Below are 24528 nucleotides of genomic sequence, written 5' to 3'. Positions count from 1 at the left end.
TAGAACTTACTCATCCATCCGATCACCTAGGACAAAACAGTATATCCAACTTGATAATCCGAAAATCAAATCCAAAATAGAGCAAAATCAGCACTAATAAGTAATAGCACCTTAAATCTACAACATTTTAATATTCCCCAGGTGATGAATATTTTTTCTCTACCCGGTATATTTTTGGAGTTTAGGGTTTGTTTCGACACATGCAGGTAAATAACGTAGGATATTTGGAAATTAATTCGTAGAAATTTAGCGAAAGTGAAAAGGTTTTGGTGGATTGTTAGTTTTATGCAAATAAGGGGAGTTATACTGGCTGAAGGCTATGCTTTCAGAGTTTTGATGTGATTAGTTTGATTTAGTGGTTGGTGAAGGTTGGTTAAGGAAGCTTGGAAAAATATTTTGGGGTATTTTTTTTTATATTTTTGGGGTATTTTGGTTTTTGTTCATAGGTATTCCACAGGGGTCACTACTTGGGGGTATGCCATATTGTATGGCATGTCGCGCTCATTTTGCCTGGGTAATGAAATTTAAGTGCCGAAACCTATATAGGCAATGAGTTTTCATCTGATGAGCCCGGATATGTGGTTTGTTCAACAGTAAATGTCTAATTGCTTGGCTTTTGGATATAAGATATCAAATAAGTTCCTCTTGAAGATCTTTTTTCTATAAGATCTTCGACTTTTGTTTTTAGAGTTTGATCCTGCTCATCAACTTTACCTTCCTGGAGCTGGTTGATTTTTCTCATATAATGTGTGCTGTCATTTTTGTGTTGTTTTCTGTTTTTATTAGTCTCTTTATCGTTTTCATTCCATATGGTTGCTTTTGCTTCTTGTGGATAACAACATGAAGTATTAGTAATCTTGTATGTATTCAACATATATATTCTCTGACTAAACTTTTTATTTGTATTTTATCACGAATATGTTTTCGACTTTGTTCTGTACTGTGATAATTTTTTGACGAAAAATGTAACTTCAGTAGTGTTTGCTGCTGAGAACTGTTTTGAGAATTAAACTTTATATTTTTATCTCTCTATAAATATCTTTCGAAAGTTCTTGATTAATTGTAACTTCTTCTGTATTCAAAATAATATAATTGGGAATGATTTCTGGGAAATGTGAGGGACAATATTTGTTTTGTGAGTTGTAGATTGTCCCGAGAATGGCGAGTTTGGTAGTGTTTGCTTGTGAGACATATTTTGAGAATTAAACTTTATAATTTCTTTTCTCTTTATAATGATCTTTCAAAAGTTCTTGATGAATAGTAACTTCTTCTTTATTCAAAATAAAATAATTGGGAATATTGTCTGGGAGATATGAGGAATAAACTCTGCTTTGTAACTGGGAGATTTGTCTTGATTTTTACTACATTTTAACGTCTCCGTGGGAATATTATCCGGGAGATATAGTTTGGATGAAAAATAGAGTTTTTTTCTGGACTCGAAGATTTGTTCAGATTCATGCTGTATTTTGACCTGTACTTTGATCCAAAAATGAAATATCTGACAATTTTGTGTAGGAGATATAATTTGGGGGAGAACTTTCAATAAAGAAAGTTTTTATGTTTAAGTAAGTAATTTAATCGTAAGTAATTTGTGTGTATAAAATCAACGTCGGAAAATGTAGAATTGGACAAGGTAGCCAAGGTCAGTGGCGTAATTTCGTCAAAATCCTGAGGGGGTGGGGGGGGGGGGGTTGTGAGTCGGAGCCAATTTTCCCAAATAAATTGAAAATCACAGTGAAAACCGAAAATAAAGCCGTACAGTAATATAAAGGTAAAGATATACTAAAGAAAACCTGGCCTGTTTCTGTGGATGCTTGAATTATACAGGCTTATCTTAGTTTTGACAAGATTTTTGAAGAAACTAAATTCCAGCTGGGGGGGGGGCAAACTGAGGTTTGGGAGAGGCAGTTGCCTCCCCTTCCTACCCCATAGGAAATTACGCCGTTGGCCAAGATAAAAAGAGACTCGGTGTGAGAGCTTAAGTAAAAATACTGAGAGAAAAGTAAATCACTAATATAATATAATCTCTTTATAATAATAGTAAATAGATTATAATGACTGACAATATACTACGCAATATTTAGCAGGAGGGGTTGAAAAGGCTCATGATTTGCTTCGATATACGAATTAGCACTCAATATGTTTGATAACTTTTGCCACTTCATTCGATGTGATTTTCACCATTGTTTTTGGCGATATTTACTTTGCAAATGGATTCTCAAAAGGCTCGTTATTTGTCAATAAACCGATCTAAGAAGTGCTTGGAGACCCCTCCGCATAAGGCAAAAAAAGTTAGCATTTATTTATAAGTGTGCTGAAAACTTTTCTGGACTTTGATCATGCTAATGATTTAAGCATCCTAGAAAAAAGTGTGAGCAAAATGAATGAACTTTCAGAGGTTTAGTGAGTTCAGGGTGCTAGAATAGGTTTGAAAATAAATGTCAAAAAGACTAAGTCGCTAATGCTCAGAATAAGTGAAGATAAAACGAAAATAACAGTAAAGAAGAGAGAAAGGAGGATAATACAAGCCAGTAAAAAACGTAGATAATAATGCAAATATTTCAGTCAAGACCTCCGCTTGACTGTCCTCAGTGTAGAATAAAACCAATAAAATATAAAAACCAAACCTTAAAACAAAACATAAAACTAAAAAAGGTGACCCTTTCAGAGTAACGGTGAAAGGGTAACTGGATAAAGATTCGAGACTAAATGGTATTTCACAATTTCATCTTATGTAAAGTACTCTTAGAAGCTAATCGCTTTCCAGGTAGGGCATCATCAGAGATTGTATTTGATTGCAAAACATTATTTTGTGGACGGATGTAAAAACGATCGGAATTAATTATTTCATCATAAATGGAACATCATAAAAAAGTTTTTCTAGTGTCTCTATTGAGGGCAACCTTTAGGTGAATGTACTTCTTTATTTCAACTGCCTCCCTGAAAACTTTCATGAGACCTCTGACGGGGGCAATAATGGATGTGTTGTCAAATAAAATGAAATGGTGTGGATTGTCATACACATGTTGAGCCAAAGCGGAATCAAAAGTCTCAGGGCTTTGGCGTAGCTCCATAGCTTTGTTGATTGACCTGTGTTCCGACAACCTCTCCCCCAATTGTTGGTGGGTTCTTCTAACATAGAAACAACCGCAAAGAACAGGGAACCCTATTAACACCACTGACTAAAATGGGGCTGGCTTTATCTTTGCTGGTGTTGAAAAAGCTCTGTATTTTATTAGAATTTTTGAAGGTGACATTAAGGTTATGTTATTTTAGAATTCTTTGCAGTTAGCCACTTAATTTGGGAAACTAGGGTAAAACAGTGAAGGCTTTCTTATCACCCAACTCAGGGATGATATCTGTTTTGGGTTTTGGAGCTGATGCATCCTTTTCTGCCTTTTTTGTCCTTTTTTTTCTATGATGGATTCTAGCAACTTTATGGGATATCCATTACGAAACAAAATGTCCTTCAGATAATTGAATTCTGGGACTATATGAGCTTTTGAGCATATTCTTATTATACGATCTACTAAAGATGTAGCTACTCCTCTTTTCACGCAAGGAGGGTGGTTGGGAAAGCAATGCAAATACCTATCATTATGTGTAGGTTTTCTGTAAATTGAAAATTCAAGGCTGAGAAATTTACTGAAGATTAAGACGTCTAGAAAAGGCAATTTATGATTATCTTTTAGTTCTAAGGTGAACTGAAGGTTCGAATCCAAAGTGTTAAGATGAGTCAGAAAACTGTTAAGTGCTATCTCTCCATGATCCCACACAGAAATAACATAATCGACAAACCGGCTTCAGAAACGGTGTTTCAGAGGAAAAGTATTCAAAGCGGAGGTTTCAATAAATTCCATGTAAAAAGTGGCCAAAAAAGGTGAAAGGTTCGTACCACAAAACTCATAATTTGGGTGAAAAATTGATTATTGTACCGAAAATGTAAGGAAGATCTAATGCAAAGGTGAACAAGACGCATAACGGATTTGATATCTAGTGTTTTATAGTCCGTCTGGTCAATATTATCTTCTAGTTTCTTTTGAAGAGGACATTCACACTTACTAATATCACATGTCTATGTATAGAAATGGCATCGAAAGTGGCCAAAATTGTGTCTGTTTAAGATGAATTAATAATTGACAATTATTTTATTATTATGGTGTTTATAGCAATTGGGGGAGAGGTTTTGGGAACACAGGTCCTCAACTGACAAAGCTATAGAGCTACGCCAAAGGCTTGAGACTTTTAATTCCGCCTTGGCTGAACATGTGTATGACAATCCACACCATTTCATTTTATTTAACACGTCCATTATTGCCCCCGTCAAAGATCTCATGCAAGTTTTCAGGGAGGCACCTGACAATTACTTATATTAAGAATTCTATTTTAAGATTTTTTTTTTTTTTTTTTTTTTTTTTTGCATTTAATTGGTTCTATTATTCTGCACTGAGGACGGGCAAGCCGAGGTCTTGACTGAAATATTTGGATTATAACCTACGTTTTGTCATGATTAGCCAGTATGGTTTCAGAAATTATTTATAAGTGAAGATGAAAATGTGACGTTGGGTAACGAAAACACTGATCACGTGGACAGCTTCATTTACCTTGGTAGAATCATTAGTAAAGACGGCGGGAGCAGTGAAGATATTAAAAGCAGAATAGCCAAGGCTCAGGGTGTTTTTTCACAATTGAAAAATTATGGAAGAATAGGAAGATAAATCTGCGAACCAAGATTAGAACATTGGAAGCTACAGTGATGACAGTTGTCGAATATGGTTCTGAAGCATAGGCGATCCGAAAAACGGAGGAAGATTTGTTAGATGTTTTCCAGAGAAATTGCCTAAGGATCGTTTTGAATACCCATCTGACTGACCGTATTTCAAACAGTAGGCTGCACGAAAAGTGTGACTCAATCCGCTTTCTAGGGCTATAATGAGAGAAAGGTTGAGATGGCTAGGGCACGTTCAGCGGATGAAAGATGTCGGATTCCCAAAAATTGTTCTTTTCGACCAACCGTCTTGGGCTAAACGGAGAGCAGGTCGGCCACGGTTGGGTATGGAGGATGTCATAAAGAAATATTTGAGGGAAATAGGAACTTCGTGGGAAAGTATAAAGAGGGAGACTCGGAATTGACTAGGATGGAGGAGGAGTGTGCGTAGCTGTATTGGCCTCAGGCGGCTTGGTGCTGCGGTGAGTTATTAGTGGTAGTAGCAGTGCTGAAAACTAAATTTCACTTAATGTTACGAATTTTACGATATTATGGTGCAAGCACAGTACGGACAAAGGGTACGAACAAACGCAGTACTTGGTCAATTATATCCCTATCTTTTGAATGATTATGCGCAATCAACTCAATCCTTAATCTAGAATAAGAACCACAATGTAAATCCACAATTTCCTACTCAATTCTTTTGCAGTCGAGGGTGCTAAGGGTTTTTTGCTGACGCTTTAGACGCAACAATTTTATTCAAATACGACGAAGATTTTCTTTTATATTTGTAATTAAAACTCGCAAAATCACAGTGAATATTTTTTTGTAATATTGCAAATACACAAACAAACTTTAGCACGTTTCAAAATGTCTGAAAACCTTTTGCCGGGTTATTCGGTGTGGTATTCGCTCTGGTGTTGACAATATTTGTATTGCAAATAAACTCTCAAAATATTCGTTTATTGTCAATAACAAACCTAAGGGACGCTTTGAGACCCCTCTGTATAATGCAAAAAATTGTTCTTTAATTTACAAATGTACGAACAAAAATTTTTCTACCAGGATGAGGCAAAAATAAAAGCTTGGATCTGTCATGACATAAACGTTGTCTCTGAATAATTATGCATTGTCACGACCATCCAAACTTCCGTGGAAGCTATATTTTATAGCTTATTATATATAAGCAGTTTATTTAGTTTTTAATTGATTCGGGATAAAGTTTGTTTATTTTTACACTTTTATTTTAATCTTTTTAAATTTTGTATAAATTCTTTAAAAAGGACTCCTTAAACACAAGGGTCGTTTAATTAGAACAATCAGTAACTTTTTTAAAAGTGCCGAAACACTTTAGCGTGAAGAGTGAGGTGTTGAGAAGGGAGCAACCCCCCTCATATACATAATAATTGCTGTTCTTTTTAAATTTTAATGTTGCTCCGTACTTCGAATTGAAAAAACTTTTTTTTTTAATATTCTACTTGCATAGCCCTTGTTTACTAATAAAGTGAAACTGGAGGCAAGCTTTGTATAACTCTAAGCTGATCGTTGAAGACCAAGTACATGCGGTGCTAAGAAAACAGCTTTTAACTGGTGGGATGGGATGTTTTGTGATTCGTGTTTCTCTTTGTGTTATGTATGGTTTATGTTATGTTTATGGAATGGAAATTATTTAAAAGTGAATGTTTCCTTTTTGTTTTGTATTGCCACGGCCCTAGGGGTTTTAGCGCAATAAGACTTACTTACATACCAAGTGTAAAAGCTTTTATTTAATGGTAGACGTTCTGTATATAGTTTCAAAAGTGCTAATTTGTGTATTGAAGCTCAAGATGAATGTATTGAACACCTCTCTGAACTATTTAATCTTCACGTTTTATTCATAATATTTTGTATTTATTATTTTTCAGCAAAATTCATTATATATTTGTAATTAAATATTATTTAAGTATTTATACTCTGTATCTACACTAGGCATCTCTTATCTTGACCAGCCATCCCGCATTAACTTAGCAATTAAAACAAATTATGAAAGAAAACTTCTGAAGCCCCTTTCATACTCCGTATATAAAAGGGGCTGTCCCCTCCTCAACGCCTCGCTCTTACGCTAAAGTTTTTTATTGTTTTAAAAAATAGAGTTGTGAGAAAGAGTCAAACTTTAGCGTAAAGAGTGAGGCGTTGAGGTGGGGACAGCCCCTTTCATATAAGGAATAATTTCTGTTCGTTTTAAGTCTTAATGTCACTCCTTACTTTCAGTTAAAAAAAACTTGTTTTTTTATTTAATTTTTGAACGTTTTTGAATTAATACAGGTTTTGATTTTGGCTCACCGTACATGAATAATTGAAACAAATTTGCATATTAATTTTACATTCATTTGGTTAAATGGCTTTCTCGAAAGTTTTTTAATTTTATTTACGAGCGTTTTTATTAGTAATAAATATGCGTTACTTACGAATTCACTTACGTAACGAACTTCTATATTCATATATTTTTAATACATATATTAGGGGGTTCTCCCCCTAGTCAATACCTCGCTCTTTACGCTAAAGTTGGAATTGTGTTCCAATTCTTTGACTTGAAAATGACCCCTTAATCACAAAGACCGTTAATTAGAATAAATAGCTCTTATGAAAGTACTAAAAAATCTTTGGCTTAAAGAGCGAGGCGAATGATTCGCCATATGATTGGCGAACCCAATCATATACGTAATAATTTCTGTTCGTTTAAGTTTTGATGTTGCTCCTTACTTTCAGCTGAAAAACTTGTTTTTTTTTTATTTAATTTCTGATCGTTTTTTTAAATAATGCTGGAAAATCCGGCGCCCCCTTCATAGCGATGTCACTTCCCCCATGAAAACTTCCTCCATGGAAAGATCCTCCCACATATCCCCCCGACCCCCCCCCCCCCCACTCCACTAACAGAAAAAATCCTCCTTGAAAACGGCTGTATACTCCCCAATAACCAATGCTATATGTAAACATTGGGTAAAGTTCGTAACTTTCAGCCCTCCCCCCGGGGACTTTGGGGGATTAACTCATCCTTAAAGACATTGTTATTATATTTTTTGACCATGCTGAACAAAATGGCTATCTCAAAATTTTGATTGGGTGATTTTGGCAAAAATGAGCGTGGGAGGGGGCCTAGTTACCCTCCATTATTTTGGTCACTTAAAAAGGGCACGAGAACTTTTAAATTGCGTTCGAATGAGCCCTCCCTTGGTATTCCAGGACCGCTGGTGCAATATGATCACCCCTGGAAAAAAATCAAAAATAAATAAAAATAAACAGATCCATGATCTTTCCAAGATCCAAGATCCATGATCTTTCTTCTGGCAAAGAATACAAAATTCCACATTTTTGCAGATAGGAGCTTGACAGTAGGGATCTCTGAAACGCTGAATCCGGTGGTGTGATTTTTTTTAAGGTTCTATAACTTTTAGGGGGTGTTTCCCCCTTTTTTCGAAAATCAGGCAAATTTTCTCAGGCGCTTAACTTTTGATGGGTAGGACTAAACTTGATGAAACTTATATATTTGACATCAGCATAAAAATCCGATTCTTTTGATATATCTATTGGTTTCAAAATTCCATTTCTTAGAGTTTTGGTTACTATTGAGCCGGGTCGCTCCTTACTTACAGTTCGTTACCACGAACTGTTTGATTGGACTGTGCGATATGAGACATTTTCTTCAATTTTGTTTTAATAGGCCTACGCTCCTGGTGGAAACTTGTTACTGGTTACCTGGTATTACCTGGTTAATTGTTACCTGGTTACTTGCTTGTTACCTGGTGGAACTTTGAAATCAAATAGTTACTTTTGACAACCTTCATCGACTGTTATCCCTAGAAATTTAATGTTAAAATTGTTTTGTAGTCTTTTTAGGTCCACCTCGATCATCAAGATTCTAAAAATGTCCGAGAATATGTTGAGGTTGTAAGGAGTTAAAACCAAGAGAGCCTAAAGCTTGAGCAGTATTTCTTTTTACGTACCATCTCGTATTTCGATTACTTTCAATGAACTTTCAAACACCCTAATATCCTTAATTTGGGTGATGATCGGAACCAGAATAATCTTAAGCACTGTTCCTCTAGGGTGGGCCAAAGAGACTGGGAGACTTATTAAGGTTTGGTGTTTGGCGATTGAACGTGGGAAAATAGGCAGTAAAAATTACTAGTAACACTTATCATGTAGCGTCTGGCAACTTTATTTAAAAGCAGAAATCTGAAAGGAAATTGGATATTTTATAAGATTAGTCTGTGATTCAGTTGGATTAAAATTAAAGTTTCTACAGAAGTGGTAATTGACCAATTTATTTTTATTTTTAAGAATCATTTAAAGCCAAAACCCAGTCTGCACAAAGCAGGCCTATGTCAGCTTGGGAAAATCCTGGGAAGCTAAGCAGGTTGGTTAACTTTAAGATGGTAAGCCTTCTGATTCTTTACCCTTCTCTACATTATAAAGTACCTGAAGACACAAGTATGTAGCAGTTATGTGTCAAAGTTGCCAAGTTCTAGATGACGTTCTTGTTTTTTTATTTTCGTTACTAGGGTCAGTTTGTACTCTTACTGTCACCACTCTTCCCTACTCTTTGGGATGAGCTCCATTCGCCCCATGATGTTTGACATGCCAGTCCAAGGTGTACTTTGTCAGCAGACAAATCCTATCTCTGCTTAAATATTACTTTGATGATATTAATTGCCATTACTTAAGTGCTGTTTTTCATTGGTTTTTCCTTTTTTTTAGGTATTTAGTCGGCTGCTTACAAACCCAATAGATGGTCTTCCAGGACCTTTAACCCCTGTTGAACTTTTGGTGAATCTTCATACAATTGATACTAGCAAGTGCGATGTGAAATCTCTTATGAAATGTAAGGTTACGGGGTTATGTTTCTAAAGTAAAGAAAAAAGAAAATAACTGGTGTACGATAGAGATATATCTGTTTAATATTCCAAACAATATGACGAAACTAGGTCAGTAGCCATTCCAAGAAGCAAAAAAGCTTGTCCCAGGGGTTGGAAAAAATAGACTAATATAACATTTCTTATGGGATGGGCGAGGATTTAAGAAAAAACAGTAAATACCGTTAAAAACTGACAGTATCCGTGTGATTTTATATTTCCATGGGGAAGAGGGTATGAGACCCTAAACACCATTTCTGACTGCTTTGTGACAGTAAGCATCGGTCATAAATATAAACATTGGTTTATTGCCCACTTACAAAATTGAAGATAATGGATTAATAAAGAGAAAAAAAAAGAAAAATACACTGCAAAAGTAACAAATTTATGACCTGGCAGTAAGTTAACAACCATTTCAACAAAATCAACAGTCTTAGGCAGGTATCAGAGACAAGTTTGCGGGGATAATGACACAGAACAGGTATAATATCAGAGGCGCCACACTGAGTGGGTATTTTTCTACTCTGATGAAAGCGTGGTAAAAAAAAAAAAATAATAATAAATACATAAATAAAAACAAAATAACTTGCACTACCGAAACAGCAAACATCAATTAAATTAAGATAAAATTAAATCAATTAAATTACTACCTACATAATATTTTTATCATATTCTGTATACAATATCGTATTCTTTCATATTCATATCATATATAAGATCAAATTCCTTATATTAATTTATGTTCCGTAATTTACATTGAACATAACAAAAAAGGGTTGTTGCAACTGAACGCCCTCCAAAATCCTGATTCTCGGGGGAAGGGTGAGGGAGGGGATGTTGTTTCTTGTGCTTACTATTGACTCTCACGAATAGAAATTATCAAAAGCAGTAGGCTTTACTCAATAGATGTATAAGATGGTAGAAAGGAAGGAGATGAAATCCAAGTAATTTTGGAGTAATAACGTAATAATAAAGATACTAATATAGTTAATTAGTAAAAATCTGCAAAAGAAGCTGTAATAAATTACTTCTATTAACAGATGTTATAAACGACAGATAATAAGGGTTGATTGCCCCGTTACACCACCTTTCGTTTCGCAACGAGTATAGTTTCATTAAGTCGTTTTGATAGTAAATAAATCTGAACTAGTACTATAAACGCTATTTTTAAAATTAGCTTTAGATTTAATTTATAGTTTGTATGTTTAAATTCAACGATATTCTTTTTTGTAATTTTTGTCTTTCGTTTTGAACAGATTAATTTAAAATAACAATTTTTTCTGAGGAAAGTTAAGAGCGAAGATGAAACTTAAAACGAACAAAAATTATTACTTCGCAGCCTATCTAATATATATTGATAAAACTAGTGCAAATTAACCAACTGGTGATATTTCCCTATGTTTTTGAAACTATAGAAAACTAGCGCTTTACTTGTTTTCGAGGGGTTTCGGGTTTTTTGTCAAAATAACCATAAATTTCTTTTCGCTATAAACTTTTACTTTGATGACGAACCGAAATAGAAGTTACCATTCCTGAATCGGTGTCTGATGGCAATTTTTCACTAGGCAGTTTTTGTCTAAACGCCTTTTTCAACTTTTGGTTACTATGGATGGTGGTTCGCTCTTTACTAGGTTGCAACTAATGCTGCAACCATGATAAGTTCTTATTTCTCCGAAACCTTGACCTGTTTGAAATTGGTCAGTTGATTATATTGATTAATAGCCCTGTTATTTCAGCCATTACGTTATGTGTTGAAGATACGAACACATTTACGTCAGAAGTCATTGCCATTGTTATCAACCAATTAGTCGAGCAGCCTACAATGCCGACGTTGTTGATGAGAACGATTTTACAAGCCCTCAGTCTTCATCCCAAGCTAACAGGCTTTGTTCTTAATATTCTGCAGAAGCTGCTTGTCAAACAGGTAAGGATTCGGTCTCGTTCAATTTGAAAATTCTGTCAACAGCGGACAGCTTTCTAACCTTTTTCCTTTTCATCGTTGCTTTAGAAAGATTAACCCAAGTTTTAAGTTATAACTTTTAAGATTTTTATAGTTTATTTTCCTCGTTTTAATACTTTGGTAAGTCACACACTCAAAACTCTAGAAATTTTTGTAAAGTAACCCTTTCTTAAAAAGTTCCGAAATATTGACCTAAAACACACTCCTCTGACCTCCCCTTCCCCTCCTTTGCCGTTCTCCTAGGGATCAAGCCTGTACTTATCGAAAGTGCTGTTTTAGACTTGTATAATGTGTAACTCCAATACTAATACTACTAATAACTCACCGCGGCATCAAGCCACCTAAGGCAAACACATCTGCGCACTCTCCTTCTCCACCCCTTTCTGTTCATAGCTTCACTCGCAAACTTTTTATAGTAAATTTCCTTATTTCAGGTGTTGAAAATTAACTTCCATGGAAAGGTTTTTTCAAATGCTCTGAGAAAACTCAGCCACAATCATTTTGTATTTCACTCTTTTTATCTCCATCTCAAATTGGTCACTTTTGAACAATTTGTTTCAGTGTGCGAGAACCTACGCATTCATACGTAATGCAACCTTTTGACTCACGGAGAGCTCAAGACTTTACTCGTAAATATATACTGTAAATTTCCGAAATTAAATAAAGTTTTAATTGATTTAACGTTGATCTAATTTAATATCATTAAAATGAATTCAATTAAATAACTTGAATATTGGTATAATCTAACTAAACTAACGTTTTAAAATGTGTCTCGGTATACCAATGTGTTCACGTATAATATGGTCCCCAGATCCTATCATAACTTGTAAATATAAATCCTAAATTAAATTTCTTTGTTTTAACTGTGCATAGATCAAGTTTTTATCAAACGCCATGAAGAAAATCAATCGCAATTATTTTCTACCTGTTTCTCCATCTCAAATTGATCACGCTTTAATAACTTGTCTTAACATACGGGAACCAATGTATTCACCCAGGTAATGTAGTTCCTTGATTCACAAAGAGTTCAAAGGCTCACTCGTAAAAATGTATCATAAACTTTTGAAATTAACTAAAGTTTTAATTGACGTCATGCTAATATCGAATATTATCCAAACTTGTTCAATTAATTAGCTAATTTAATAAAAATTTTATATTAATATCATTTAAATAAATTAATGTTTTAATAGTGTGCCCCAGCATGTGTGAACCATTGTATTTAGTACATGTAATGTAGCTCATAACTTCATTCGGAAATTCCACAATCATATCACATTTATATTCACAATCATATCACAATCATTTCACAATCATAAACTTCTTTATTTTAGGTGTGGAAAAATAAAGTTTTATGGGAAGGCTTTATCAAATGCTGTGAGAAAACTCAGCCACAATCATTCTCTATCTTACTCCAGTTATCTCCATCTCAAATCGGTCACGTTCTAACAATGTGTCCTAGCATACGCGAACCAATGTACTCGCATGTAATGCAGTTCCCTGATTCACAACGAGCTCATATACCCAATTCAGTGGTGATGATGTTGTATGGAGCACCAGTTGACGAAGCTCTTCAAATGAAGGACGAGCAGTACAACTATGAAATCAAAACAGAAGCTCATGTGGGTCTTTTTTTCTTTTCTCTTTTATTTAATTGTTTACTAAAAAATGTTTACTTATATTTTTCTTTTAGATTTTTCTTTCCTTTATTTAGCTGCTGTACCCTCTTTTGCCATTAATGTTTGTTGTAGTTGGGTTTTTCTCAAACATGGCAGTCTTGGCAATGCACATCTTTTAAATCTTGATTAGTTTTCGATTATTTGGACTCTTCTTTTACTTAAAAATATAGTATGTTAAATATTATTATTAATTTTACCTTTTTTTATCTTCCTCTTTTTACTGTTTCTTTTTTAATCTTGACTATTTAGGTTGCTTTTGTTTTGAGTTTTTTTTTTTTTTTTTTTTTTTTTTTTTTTTTTTTGCTATTTTATCTCTTTTACTCTTGATTATTTTTTTCAAATTTAGACAAGATATGTCATAGAACTCCTGGTTTTCTCTCTGTTTGGATTTTCTTCCAAAAAAACAAATGTTCTTTTCTACTGCTGGATTTTTGTTTTTTGTTGCTTTCCATCTTTTCCCTTTCCCCTTCTTACTGTTAATTTTTATACATTAACAATAGGATTCCTATAATTCTTGATTTTGTTTTTCTTTCTTTGGATTCTTTTGAACAGCAAAATTGTCCAATTTTCTTTCTATTTTGATTTTTCTTTTAAACATAATACAAATGTTACTATACTGTTGGATTTTTTTATGCTTTCCCTCTTTTCTCTTTCCCCTTTTTTCTGTTTGTTTTTACGAAGACAGTAGGATTCATATAGTTCTTGATTTTTTTTTTTTTTTTTTGTTCGGATTCTTTTGAACAGCAAAATATTCTTTTCTTCTCTTAGAAATTTTCTTTTCGTTTTTTCTTTTTCGTTTTTAAAAAAAATAATAAAGAGTAAAAGAGACTAAAAAAAGTCTCTTTTACTCTTGATTATTTTTTTTTAATCTTGACAAGATAGTTCATAAAGGTCTTGATTTTCTTTCTGTTTGTATTTTCCTTTTAAACAAAAGTATATGTTCTAGTTTTTTTTTATTTATATATTATTGTTTGCTCTCTTGTACTTTTAATGTGCTTTTGTTTCAATTCTTGACAATGTAGGTTGTGTGGGTCTTATTTTGATTCTTCTTTTATTAAAAATCATTTTTTTTTCTATTTATTTTTATTTTTAGATATTTTACCCCTTCTTTTTTTTCTCTTCTATTATCAATTTTGTTGTCAGATCTTGATACTTTAAAGCTAACTATCACTTAAGTGCAGTGCTTTTATTCCAGTAGGGAACTTCCTGACATTGAAATAACGATAAACGTTAAAAATAAAACTTGCTAAAAGTAACTTTAAGAACAACGTATCTTGCAAAAGTCCGATTTTTGTAACTTAAGAATTCCACGCTATTCTTCTTCAGCCTCATCAAAAGGCGTAAGCTATGGCGTGTTCTTCTGTTGCTGAAAAGTTCAAGTAGTTTTAGATAAGCTATAAGGGAAGTGTGACAATTTCAGAAAGCTGTGGTTTCCTGAAATTTTCTTCTTAGGCTCAGGAGGAAAGATGAGGAGTCTATCAATAAAACATAGCATATTGGTTACAGTAATTCAAAGACGGTATGGAAACAAGTTTTTTTTAAAAGGATATTTATAACTCCATTCGATTGGATTAACCTGCTTTCGTATACCATATTTGATCCTCAAGATAATTATTACTTATTTTTCTTTACGAATCAATTACATCTTTTTTAGACAAATGCATGAATATTAAGAATTCAGAGCTTATAGACAAACAAAAACTTTCTGTTTACAAGCAACTATTCTTTAATAGCTATAGAAAACCTCAAAATTTGTTTTTCAATCTTCAAACTATGTAAAATTAACTAATATTACTTTATTATTAAATATGTAATTTATTAAACATCTAATATCAATCAATTAATCAACATCTTTATTGCCCAAAAAAAAATACAAGGGTTGAATATGGATTAGATGAGAAGACAAAAAAAAGAAAGAAGAATACACTCACAAAGAAAACTATACTTCCGAGAATAGATTCAAATATTTCTACTAACACATAGCAGGATGGAGACTGTTTGTCCTAGCAAGCCTAGAAAAATAGCGATCGCGATGCTGCTCAGTCAAGGTTAGTGGCTCAGTTAACCCATAGCTGACACTAGTCTTTTGTTTCTAGCCCATAGGGGTAAACACAAGAGAAATTTCGCGAAACGAAAATATACGGGTCTAATGGTCTTTTTATCAGTTGCTGTAAGCATATTTCAAAACGGAGTCAATGCGAGGACATGAGGAATAGCAAGAGCATTTTAGACATGGGCGAGAATATGCCTGCTGTAGCAAGCTTTACAGCAAAATAGCACACCAAATACTTTTCTAAGTTTCTCACTTAGATGAGAGATAAGGAGAGCCCTTGTTGTTTTTACACAATTCCCTATCAGGAGACCTATATACTTAATACCGACAGATAACTGAACACTCTGATTTCCCAACTGAACGCATCCAACATCACCAACAGATTTGCCGAAAGCAAGGACCTCGCTCTTCGAAGCATTAAAATTGAGACCAATTTCGGGTTTTCGCAAATTTCAACGCAGTTTCGGTGTTGATTGTTGTTTTAATGTGATCGCCCTGGTTTCAATAGGGGGGATTGTCCGTGGCATATTTGCTCTGGATTTCCTTTGCTCTTTCTTGATTTTCCATGCACTCAAGCGTGGCTGGGATCGAATATTCAAGATACCCAAACATGTGGATGTTGGGCGACGCTTAAGGTTTTTATTTTCTGTGCAAATTTTTATTAAATTATTTTTCTGCATTCAACATAAGACGACAGTTTTCCTATAATTGGATAGCTGAAAGTAAACTTCATCCATCTATTTAGTTTTCGAAATTTCCTTTAGATTTTTTTTTTTTTTTTTTTTTTTTTTACTTTTTTAGACTGAAAAATAAGTCAGAAACATGTGAAAATAGAAAAACTTTCCTATTCTTCTTGCAAGTTCATTTGCTAAACAAAGAGCCTAAATAATGTCACAATTCTAGCTCGACGAATTTATAGATTGAAACTAATGAATGTGATGGAATATGTTTCTTGGCCTTTTGGATGAAGTTACATTTGTAAGCTTGCCTCAAAATTGCATGTTACACGGGGAATACGAACCTTAAATTATTTCACTCAAAAACCTTCCATTTATTACTAGGAAAAGTTGTTGTTTCTCAATGCTCAAGTGAGAGTTGAAGAGTTAGTTAGAGTTATTTTGGAAATATAACTACGTTTATTAATAGTGTTTTAAGATAATACTTGTTATGAGAATGGCATCTAGTTTACCCTCTGATTATTTTTGTAGGAAATTCTAGAAGAAACGACAGATCTCCAATCACAATCTTATGAATATGACTCTGAACTGACAGTACCTGGTGAAGAGGCGCCTCCGGGAACATAATGCCCTTTTTTAATATACATAATTTTATAAATGTTTTCAGTTTAGTAAGATCCGGGCCCATGAATTATGTCTGTACTTTTTAAAGAATAAAAATGAGGAAGTGTAAAGTGGTTGTTTGTGTTTAGCTAAAGGTCATAACTTTGTTATTAATTATAATTATTAATTAATTAGATTACATTTTTATAATTATTTCTACTTGGTATTTGTAATATTTTTATGATTCATTATGAATTAATAATGTAAGTAGACATCTTTCACTCTCTCTCTCTCTTTCTCTCTCTCTCTCTCTGTCTTTCTCTCTCTCTCTCTTCTCTCTCTCTCTCTCTCTCTCTGTCTCTCTCTCTCTCTCTCTCTCTCTATCTCTCTCTCTCTCTCTCTCTCTCTCTCTCTCTCTCTCTCTCTCTCTCTCTCTCTCTCTCCCTTCCTGTCTCTCTTTCTTCTGGCTGGCTTTTGCTCTCTCTAAGACTGTACGCGGAATTTTTATAATCTTTTATAACAGGAATCAGCCTACACGGAAGAAAAACTTTCGTGAAAATCACACTGAGTATTCGTGAAAACTGGAACATTGAAACCACTTCATTGCAGAAATCAGTATTAGCAGGAGAAATATTTTCACGAAATATATGCTGAATCTTCACTAATTCTCGAACCTGAAAACAATGGGGCTTCAGCCATCTAAATAAATTGGGACCGAACCACATTCGGATTGCCAAAATGCGTGTAATTGGATGGTTTTCTCTAAAAATGGTATTTTAACTAATTGCTATATCCATATTATATAATGGAGGAAAACTAGATTGTCTTCAAAGAAAAGGAGCATTTATTAATTAAATTCATTTAATTAATTAAATTCATTAAATTAATTAATTAATTAATTAAATTAATTAAAAATTAAATTCATTTAATTAATTAAATGAAAATGCGGCAACTTTCCATGTTAAACATACTTTACAAGTACACTACTATAGTGCAGCGTACATGTTGTACCTAAAAAGAAGCTTTCTGCTCTGTGAAGACATCGGTCAAAGCAAGCTGTTTGACTGTCTTCATTTGTTTTCGGGCAGCCTACTCGCGCGTCTGCTTAACAGTGAGAAGTACTATGTGGTCATGCTTGGGCTGACCACATACTACATAGTTCCAAATACCACTTCAACATAGTTGCAAGGCCTAAAACAGCTTCATTACCTGATGGTGCCGTGTTTATGTCATCTTGGCATAACAATCATCACCTTCCTTAAAATTTTTTGTCCTGAAGCTTTCAATAAGGTCATCCTCGGGCAATATAAACTTTTTCATTTAGAATTTTGTTTCTATTGATAGGGTCGTTCCAAAATACTATGAAATACAGTTTAAACTAGCCTTACAAGCTAAAGACTTAAGATTATAGCTACAGCAAGAGCTGCAACCTAGTAAAGAATGACTCGTGGCCCATAGAAGTCCAAGTGCAAATTTTGTTCTGGCCTTAGGAAGGCATAGGGGTTTTGCGCCCAACTTATGTTAATTTCTGCTCGTTTTGAATTTGACTCGGTTATTTATTGTAATTTATGTTCGTTTTGGGTTTCATTTATTTATCGATGCTGATTTGTGGTAGTTCCAATCTTGATAGATTATTTGATTTTATTTTTGCTCATTTTTGGTTTAATGGAGTTTTTTACTTTTCTTTGAAAAACTCATTTTGTAGAAAAAGTTTTCTTAATTAATTTTTGCTCGTTTTATATTGACATAGTCTTTTCAGGGAAAAAGAAAATAACTCTTTAAATCTTTTCGTTTTTTAAGACTTTATAGTTTGGCCTGTTATTTGTATGCTGGAGAAAATTTTTCAGCAATTTTTAACAACATACACCCTTTTAAAAATCTGGACACAAATAGTACTGTTTAACTTAGTTTCATACCTCCTATAGTTGACCTGAAATGGAAAACTTGACACCATTCGCAAAAAGATCTGTTTACTTTCTTTGATAGCTTGAACACACTTACACTATTTTGATTTGGCTACATTTTGAGAGCAGAAGTAGCCTCGAAAGTTTGAACATAATACCCTCAGTCGTTCTTGGGATACTGCTGAGATGCCTTATTGGGAATTAGCATTATCACAGTGCATTAAACATAATGGGCAAATGGGAGGGTGGGAGTGGAAGGAGGATGAGTTGCCCTCCAACCACTCTTGACTATTAAAAAGGACATCAGCCCTTTCTATTTTCAATTGAATGAACCCCTTTCAAAGTTACCACGACAACTCCTTCGATACGAAGTGCCCTGGTTTAAGCAACAACAACAACAAAAAATATTACTAATCACTTTCAACTATTAAAAAGGGCAGTAGCTCTTTGAATTTCAAATCGAATGAGCCCTTTTCTGAAGTTTCTACGACAACGCCTTCTATAAAACCTTATATGCCCCCACGGCATGACTTAAAACCCTTGCCCTTAGGGCTGTGGCGGAGTATCCTCCTCAAAATATATTTTCTATCTGTAAATCAACTTCGCTGAACAAAATGGCTATCTCAAAATTTTTTTTGGATGGGTTTGGGGGTATGATGGGCGTGGGGGGGGGGCTAGTTACCCTCAAATCACTTTTGACAATTAAAAAGGGCACTAGCCCTTTGAATTTCCAATCGAATGAGCTGTTTTTGAAGTTTCTACAACAATGCTTTCTATAAAAACATTATATGCCCCCTGGGCATAACTTAAAACCCTTGCCCTGCGGGTTTTGGGGGAGTGTCCTCCTCAAAAACATATTTTCTATCTGGAAATCAACTACGCTGAACAAAATAGCTCTCTCAAAATTTTGATTGGATGTGTTTTGGGGAAGGATGGGTGTGGGGGGGGGGCTAGTTGCCCTCCAATCACTTTCGACTATTAAAAAGGGCACTAGCCCTTTGAATTTCCAATCGAAGTAGCCTTTTTTGAAGTTTCTACGACAACGTCTTCTATAAAAAACTTTATATGGCCCCAGGGCATAACTTAAAACCCTTGCCCTGAGGGTTGTGGGGGAGTGTCCTTCTCAAAAACCTATTTTCTATTTGAAAATTAACTAGCCTACGCTAAACAAAATGGTTATCCCAAAATTTTGATTGGATGTGTTTGGGTCAATAATGGACGTGGGGGGGCTAATTGCCCTCCAGTCACTTTCGACTATTAAAAAGCGCACTAGCCCTTTGAATTTCCAATCAAATGAGCCCCTTTTGAAGTTTCTATGACAACGCCTTCTATAAAAACTTTATATACCCCAGGACATAACTTAAAACCCTTGCCCTGAGGGTTGGTGGGGAGTGTCCTCCTCAAAAAAATATTTTCCATATGGAAATCAACTACGCTGAACAAAATGGCTTTCTCAAAATTTTGATTGGAAGTGTTTGGGGGAATGATGGGTGTGGGGGAGGGGCTAGTTTCCCTCCATTCACTTTCGACTATTAAGAAGGGAACTAGCCCTTTGAATTTCCAATCGAATGAGCCTCTTTTGAAGTTTCTACGACAACGTTTTCTTATAAAAACCTTATATGCCCCCAGGGCAAAACTTAAAACCCTTGCCCTGAGGATTGTGGGGGAGTGTCCTACTAAAAAAAATAATTTCTATCTGACAACCAACTAGCCTGCGCTGAACAAATGGCTATCTCAAAATTCTGATTGGATGTGTTTGGGGGAATGATGGGCGTGGGAGGGGTCTAGGTGCCCTCCGATCACTTTCGAGTATTAAAAAGGGCATTAGACCTTTGAATTTTCAATCGAATGACCCTGTTTTGAAGTTTTCACGACAACGCCTTCTATAAAAGCCTTATATGCCCCAGGACATAACTTAAAACCCTTGCTCTGAGGGTTGTGGAGGACTGTCCTCCTCAAAAACCTATTTTCTATCTGGAAATCAAATACGTTGAACAGAATAGCTATCTCACAATTTTGATTGGATGTTTTTGGGGGAAAGATGGGCGTGGGGGGGGGGCTAGTTGCCCTCCAATCACTTTCGACTATTAAAAATGGCACTAGCCCTTTGAATTTCCAATCGAATGAGGGTTTTTTGTAGTTTCTACGACAACGCCTTCTATAAAAACACCATATGCCCCCAGGGCATAACTTAAAACCCTTGCTCTGAGGGTTGTGGGGGAGTCTCCTCCGCAAAAACACTTTTTCTATCTTGAAATCAACTACGCTGAGCAAAATGGCTATCTCACAATTTTGATTGGATGTGCTTGGGAATATGATGGGTGTGGGGGGGGGCTAGTTGCCCTCCAATCACTTTCGACTATTAAAAAGGGGCACTAGCCCTTTGAATTTCCAATTGAATGAGCCTGTTTTGAAGTTTCTACGACAGCGCTTTCTATAAAAACCTTATATGCTCCCAGGCCATAACTTAAAACCATTTCCCTGAGGGTTGTGGGGGAGTGTCCTCCTCAAAAACACATTTTCTATCTGGAAATCAACTACGCTAAACAAAATGGCTATCACAAAATTTCGATTGGATTTGTTGGGGGGACTGCTGGGCGTACGGGGGGGGGGCTAGTTGCCCTCCAATCACTTTTGACTATGAAAAAGGGTACTAGAACCCTCGATCTCCAATCGAATGAACCCATTTTGAAGTCTCTACGACGACCCCTTCAAACTTAAAACCCTTGCCCTGAGGGTTGTGGGGGAGTTTGCTTCTCAAAAACATATTTTCTATCTGGAAATCAACTAGCCTACGCTAAACAAAATGGCTATCTCAAAATTTTGATTGGATGTGTTTGGGTGAATGATGGACGTGGGGGGGGGGGGGCTTGGTGCCCTCCAATCACTTTCGACTATCAAAAAGGGCACTAGCCCTTTGAATTTCCAATAAAATGAGCCTCTTTTGAAGTTTCTATGACAACCCCAGGACATAACTTAAAACCCTTGCCCTGAGGGTTGTTGTGGAGTGTCCTCCTCAAAAACATATTTTCTATCTGGAAATCAACTACGCTGAATAAAATGGCTATCTCAAAATTTTGATTGGGTGTATTTGGGGAAATGATGGGCGTGGGGGAGGGGCTAGTTCCCCTCCAATCTCTTTCGACTATTAAGAAGGGAACTAGCCCTTTGAATTTTTAATCGAATGAGCCTGTTTTGAAGTTTCTACGACAACGCCTTCTTATAAAAACCTTATATGCCCCAGTTCATAACTTAAAGCCCTTGCTCTAAGGGTTGTGGGGGAGTGTCCTCCTAAAAAATATATTTTCTATCTCGAAATCAACTAGCCTACGCGGAACAGAATGGCTATCTCAAAATTCTGATTGGATGTGTTTGGGGGAATAATGGGCGTGGGGGGGGGGCTGGTTGACCTCTAATCACTTTCGACTATTAAAAAGAGCACTAGCCCTTTGAATTTCCAATCGAATGAGACTGTTTTGATGTTTGTACGACAACGCCTTCTATAAAAAACTTATATGCTCCCAGGGCATAACTTAAAACCCTTGCCCCGAGGGTTGTGGGGGAGTGTCCTCCTCAAAAAGATATTTTCTATCTGAAAATTAGCTACGCTGACAAAATGCCTATCTCACAATTTTGATTGGATGTGTTTGGGGGAATGATGGGCGTGGGGGGGGGGAGGGCTAGTTGCCCTCCCCCCACGGCATAATATAAGGCATAAAAGCCTTACGGCATATATATAAGGCATAAAAGCTATATATGCCCCCAGGGCATAACTGAAAACCCTTGCCCTGAGGGTTGTGGGGGAGTGTCCTCCTCAAAAACCTATTTTCTATCTGGAAATTAAATACGTTGAACAAAATGGCCATCTCACAATTTTGATTGGATGTGTTTGGGGGGAAGATGGGCTTGGAAGGGGGGGGGGGGCTAGTTGCCCTCCAATCACTTTCGACTATTAAAAAGGGCACTAGCCCTTTGAATTTCCAATCGAATGAGGCTTTTTGAAGTTTCTACGACAATGCCTTTTATAAAAGTTTTATAGACCCCAAGGGTATAACCTAAATCTCTCTCCCTAAGATTTGCGACGATGGTGGCTCCTCCAAAAAACGCTTTATTTCTGTAAATGCGATACACTGACAGAATGCCGATCTCAAAAGTTTGATTAGACATTTTTGGGGGAATGATGGGTGTGGGAGGGGGGGCTAGTTGCCCTCTAATCACTTTCGACTATTAAAAAGGGCACTAGCCCTTCAAATTTCCAATCGAATGAGCCTGTTTTGAAGTTTCTACGACAACGCCTTCTATGAAAGCTTTATATGCCCCCAGGGCGTAGCTTAAAACCCTTTCCCTGCGGGTTGTGGGGGGTGCCCTCCTCAAAAACCTATTTTCTGTCTGGAAATCAAATACGTTGAACAAAATGGCTATCTCACAATTTTGATTGGATGTGTTTGGGGGAAAGATGGACGTGGGGGCGGGGGCTAGTTGCCCTCCAATCACTTTCGACTATTAACAAGGGCACTAGCCCTTTGAATTTCCAATCGAATGAGGCTTTTTGAAGTTTCTACGACAACGCCTTCTGTAAAAACCTTATATGCCCCCAGGGCATAACTTAAAAAACTTGCTCTGAGGGTTGGGGGGGAGTTTCCTCCTCAAAAACACATTTTCTATCTTGGAATCACCTACGCTGAGCATTATGGCTATCTCAAGATTTTTATTGGATTTGTTTGGGGGAACGATGGGTGGGGGGGGGCTAGTTGCCCTCCAATCACTTTCGACTATTAAAAAGGGCACTAGCCCTTTGAATTTTCAATCGAATTAGCCTGTTTTGAAGTTTCTACGACAACGCCTTCTATAAAAACCTTATATGCCCCCAGGGCATAACTTAAAACCCTTGCCCTGAGGCTTGTTAGGGAGTGCCCTCCCCAAAAACATATTTTCTATCTGGAAATCAACTATGCTGAACAAAATGGATATCTCACAATTTTGATTGGATGTGTTTGGGGGAATGATGGGCGTGTGGGGGGGATAGTTGCCCGCCAATCACTTTTTACTATTAAAAAGAGCACTAGCCCTTTGAATTTCCCATCGAATGAGCCTGTTTTGAAGTTTCTACGACAACGCCTTTTTTAAAACCTTATATGCCTCCAGGGCATAACTTACAACCCTTGCCCTGAGGGTTGTGGGGGAGTGTCCTCCTCAAAAATACGTTTTCTATCGGGAAATCAACTATGCTGAACAAACTAGGTATCTCAAAATTTCGATTGGATGTGGTTGGCGGAATAATAGGCGTGAGGGGGGGCTAGTTGCCGTCCAATCACTTTCGACTATTAAAAAGGGCACTAGAACTCTCGATTTCCAATCGAATGAACCCCTTTTGAAGTCTCTACGACGACACTTTCTATATAAAGTGCCTTGCTTTAAAGAAAAAAAATAATAAACTGCACATTGTGTCAACATTTATTTTATATGCCCTCAGGGCATAACTTTAAACCCTTGCCCCGAGGATTGTGGGGGAGTATCCTCCTCAAAAAGATGTTTTCTATCTGGAAATCAACTACGCTGAACAAAATGGCTATCTCAAAATTTTGATTGGATGTGTTTGGGGGAATAATGGGCGTGGGGGGGGGGGGGGCTAGTTGCCCTCCAAACATTTTTTACTATTAAAAAGGGCACAACCCACTCCAATTTCCAATCGAATGAGCCCATTTCGAAATTTTACGACAACTCCTTCGATGCGAAGTGCCCGGGTATGGAGAGAGAGAAAAAAAAACATATTGTGCCCATATCGTTCTTTACTTAGGCAGCGCTAGAGTGCTGCCTATGATCATGACTTAAGTTTCAATATGTCATTCATGGTTGTGACCTACGTAGGTGAATCCCCGTCACTCTACATACAAAAAGAAATTAGAAAAGAGATAGTCCGTTTCGCCAACAGTAGCAGGGATGGAATATAAAGCTAATCTATTTATAATTTATTTTGGAAATCCCATCCCTAGCTCCGTGAGTCGTTGTTTTTTGTTTTTCTCTATTGTCTATACTTGGCAACTAGAGCTGTATT

At 35.9% G+C, this 24528-nt stretch overlaps 1 protein-coding gene across 1 annotated transcript in view; it reads left to right on the top strand.

Moving 5' to 3' along the window:
* LOC148949892 (symplekin-like) overlaps positions 1-16694 on the top strand; it is a 152365-nt gene extending 135671 nt beyond the window's left edge. The window contains exons 15-18 of the mRNA XM_089091983.1: positions 9446-9569; positions 11337-11524; positions 12892-13179; positions 16498-16694. Of these exons, the coding sequence (XP_088948109.1) occupies positions 9446-9569; positions 11337-11524; positions 12892-13179; positions 16498-16593 (696 nt within the window). The 3' untranslated portion in view covers positions 16594-16694. The remainder of the gene's footprint in view (positions 1-9445; positions 9570-11336; positions 11525-12891; positions 13180-16497) is intronic.
* The last annotated feature ends 7834 nt before the right edge of the window (positions 16695-24528 follow it).

This window comes from Artemia sp. Qi Xiang Cuo, chromosome 7 (genome assembly GCF_049724085.1).
Source record: "Artemia sp. Qi Xiang Cuo chromosome 7, ASM4972408v1, whole genome shotgun sequence".
NCBI classification, from domain to species: Eukaryota; Metazoa; Arthropoda; class Branchiopoda; order Anostraca; family Artemiidae; genus Artemia; species Artemia sp. Qi Xiang Cuo.
This window is presented reverse-complemented; position numbering and strand designations above follow the sequence as displayed.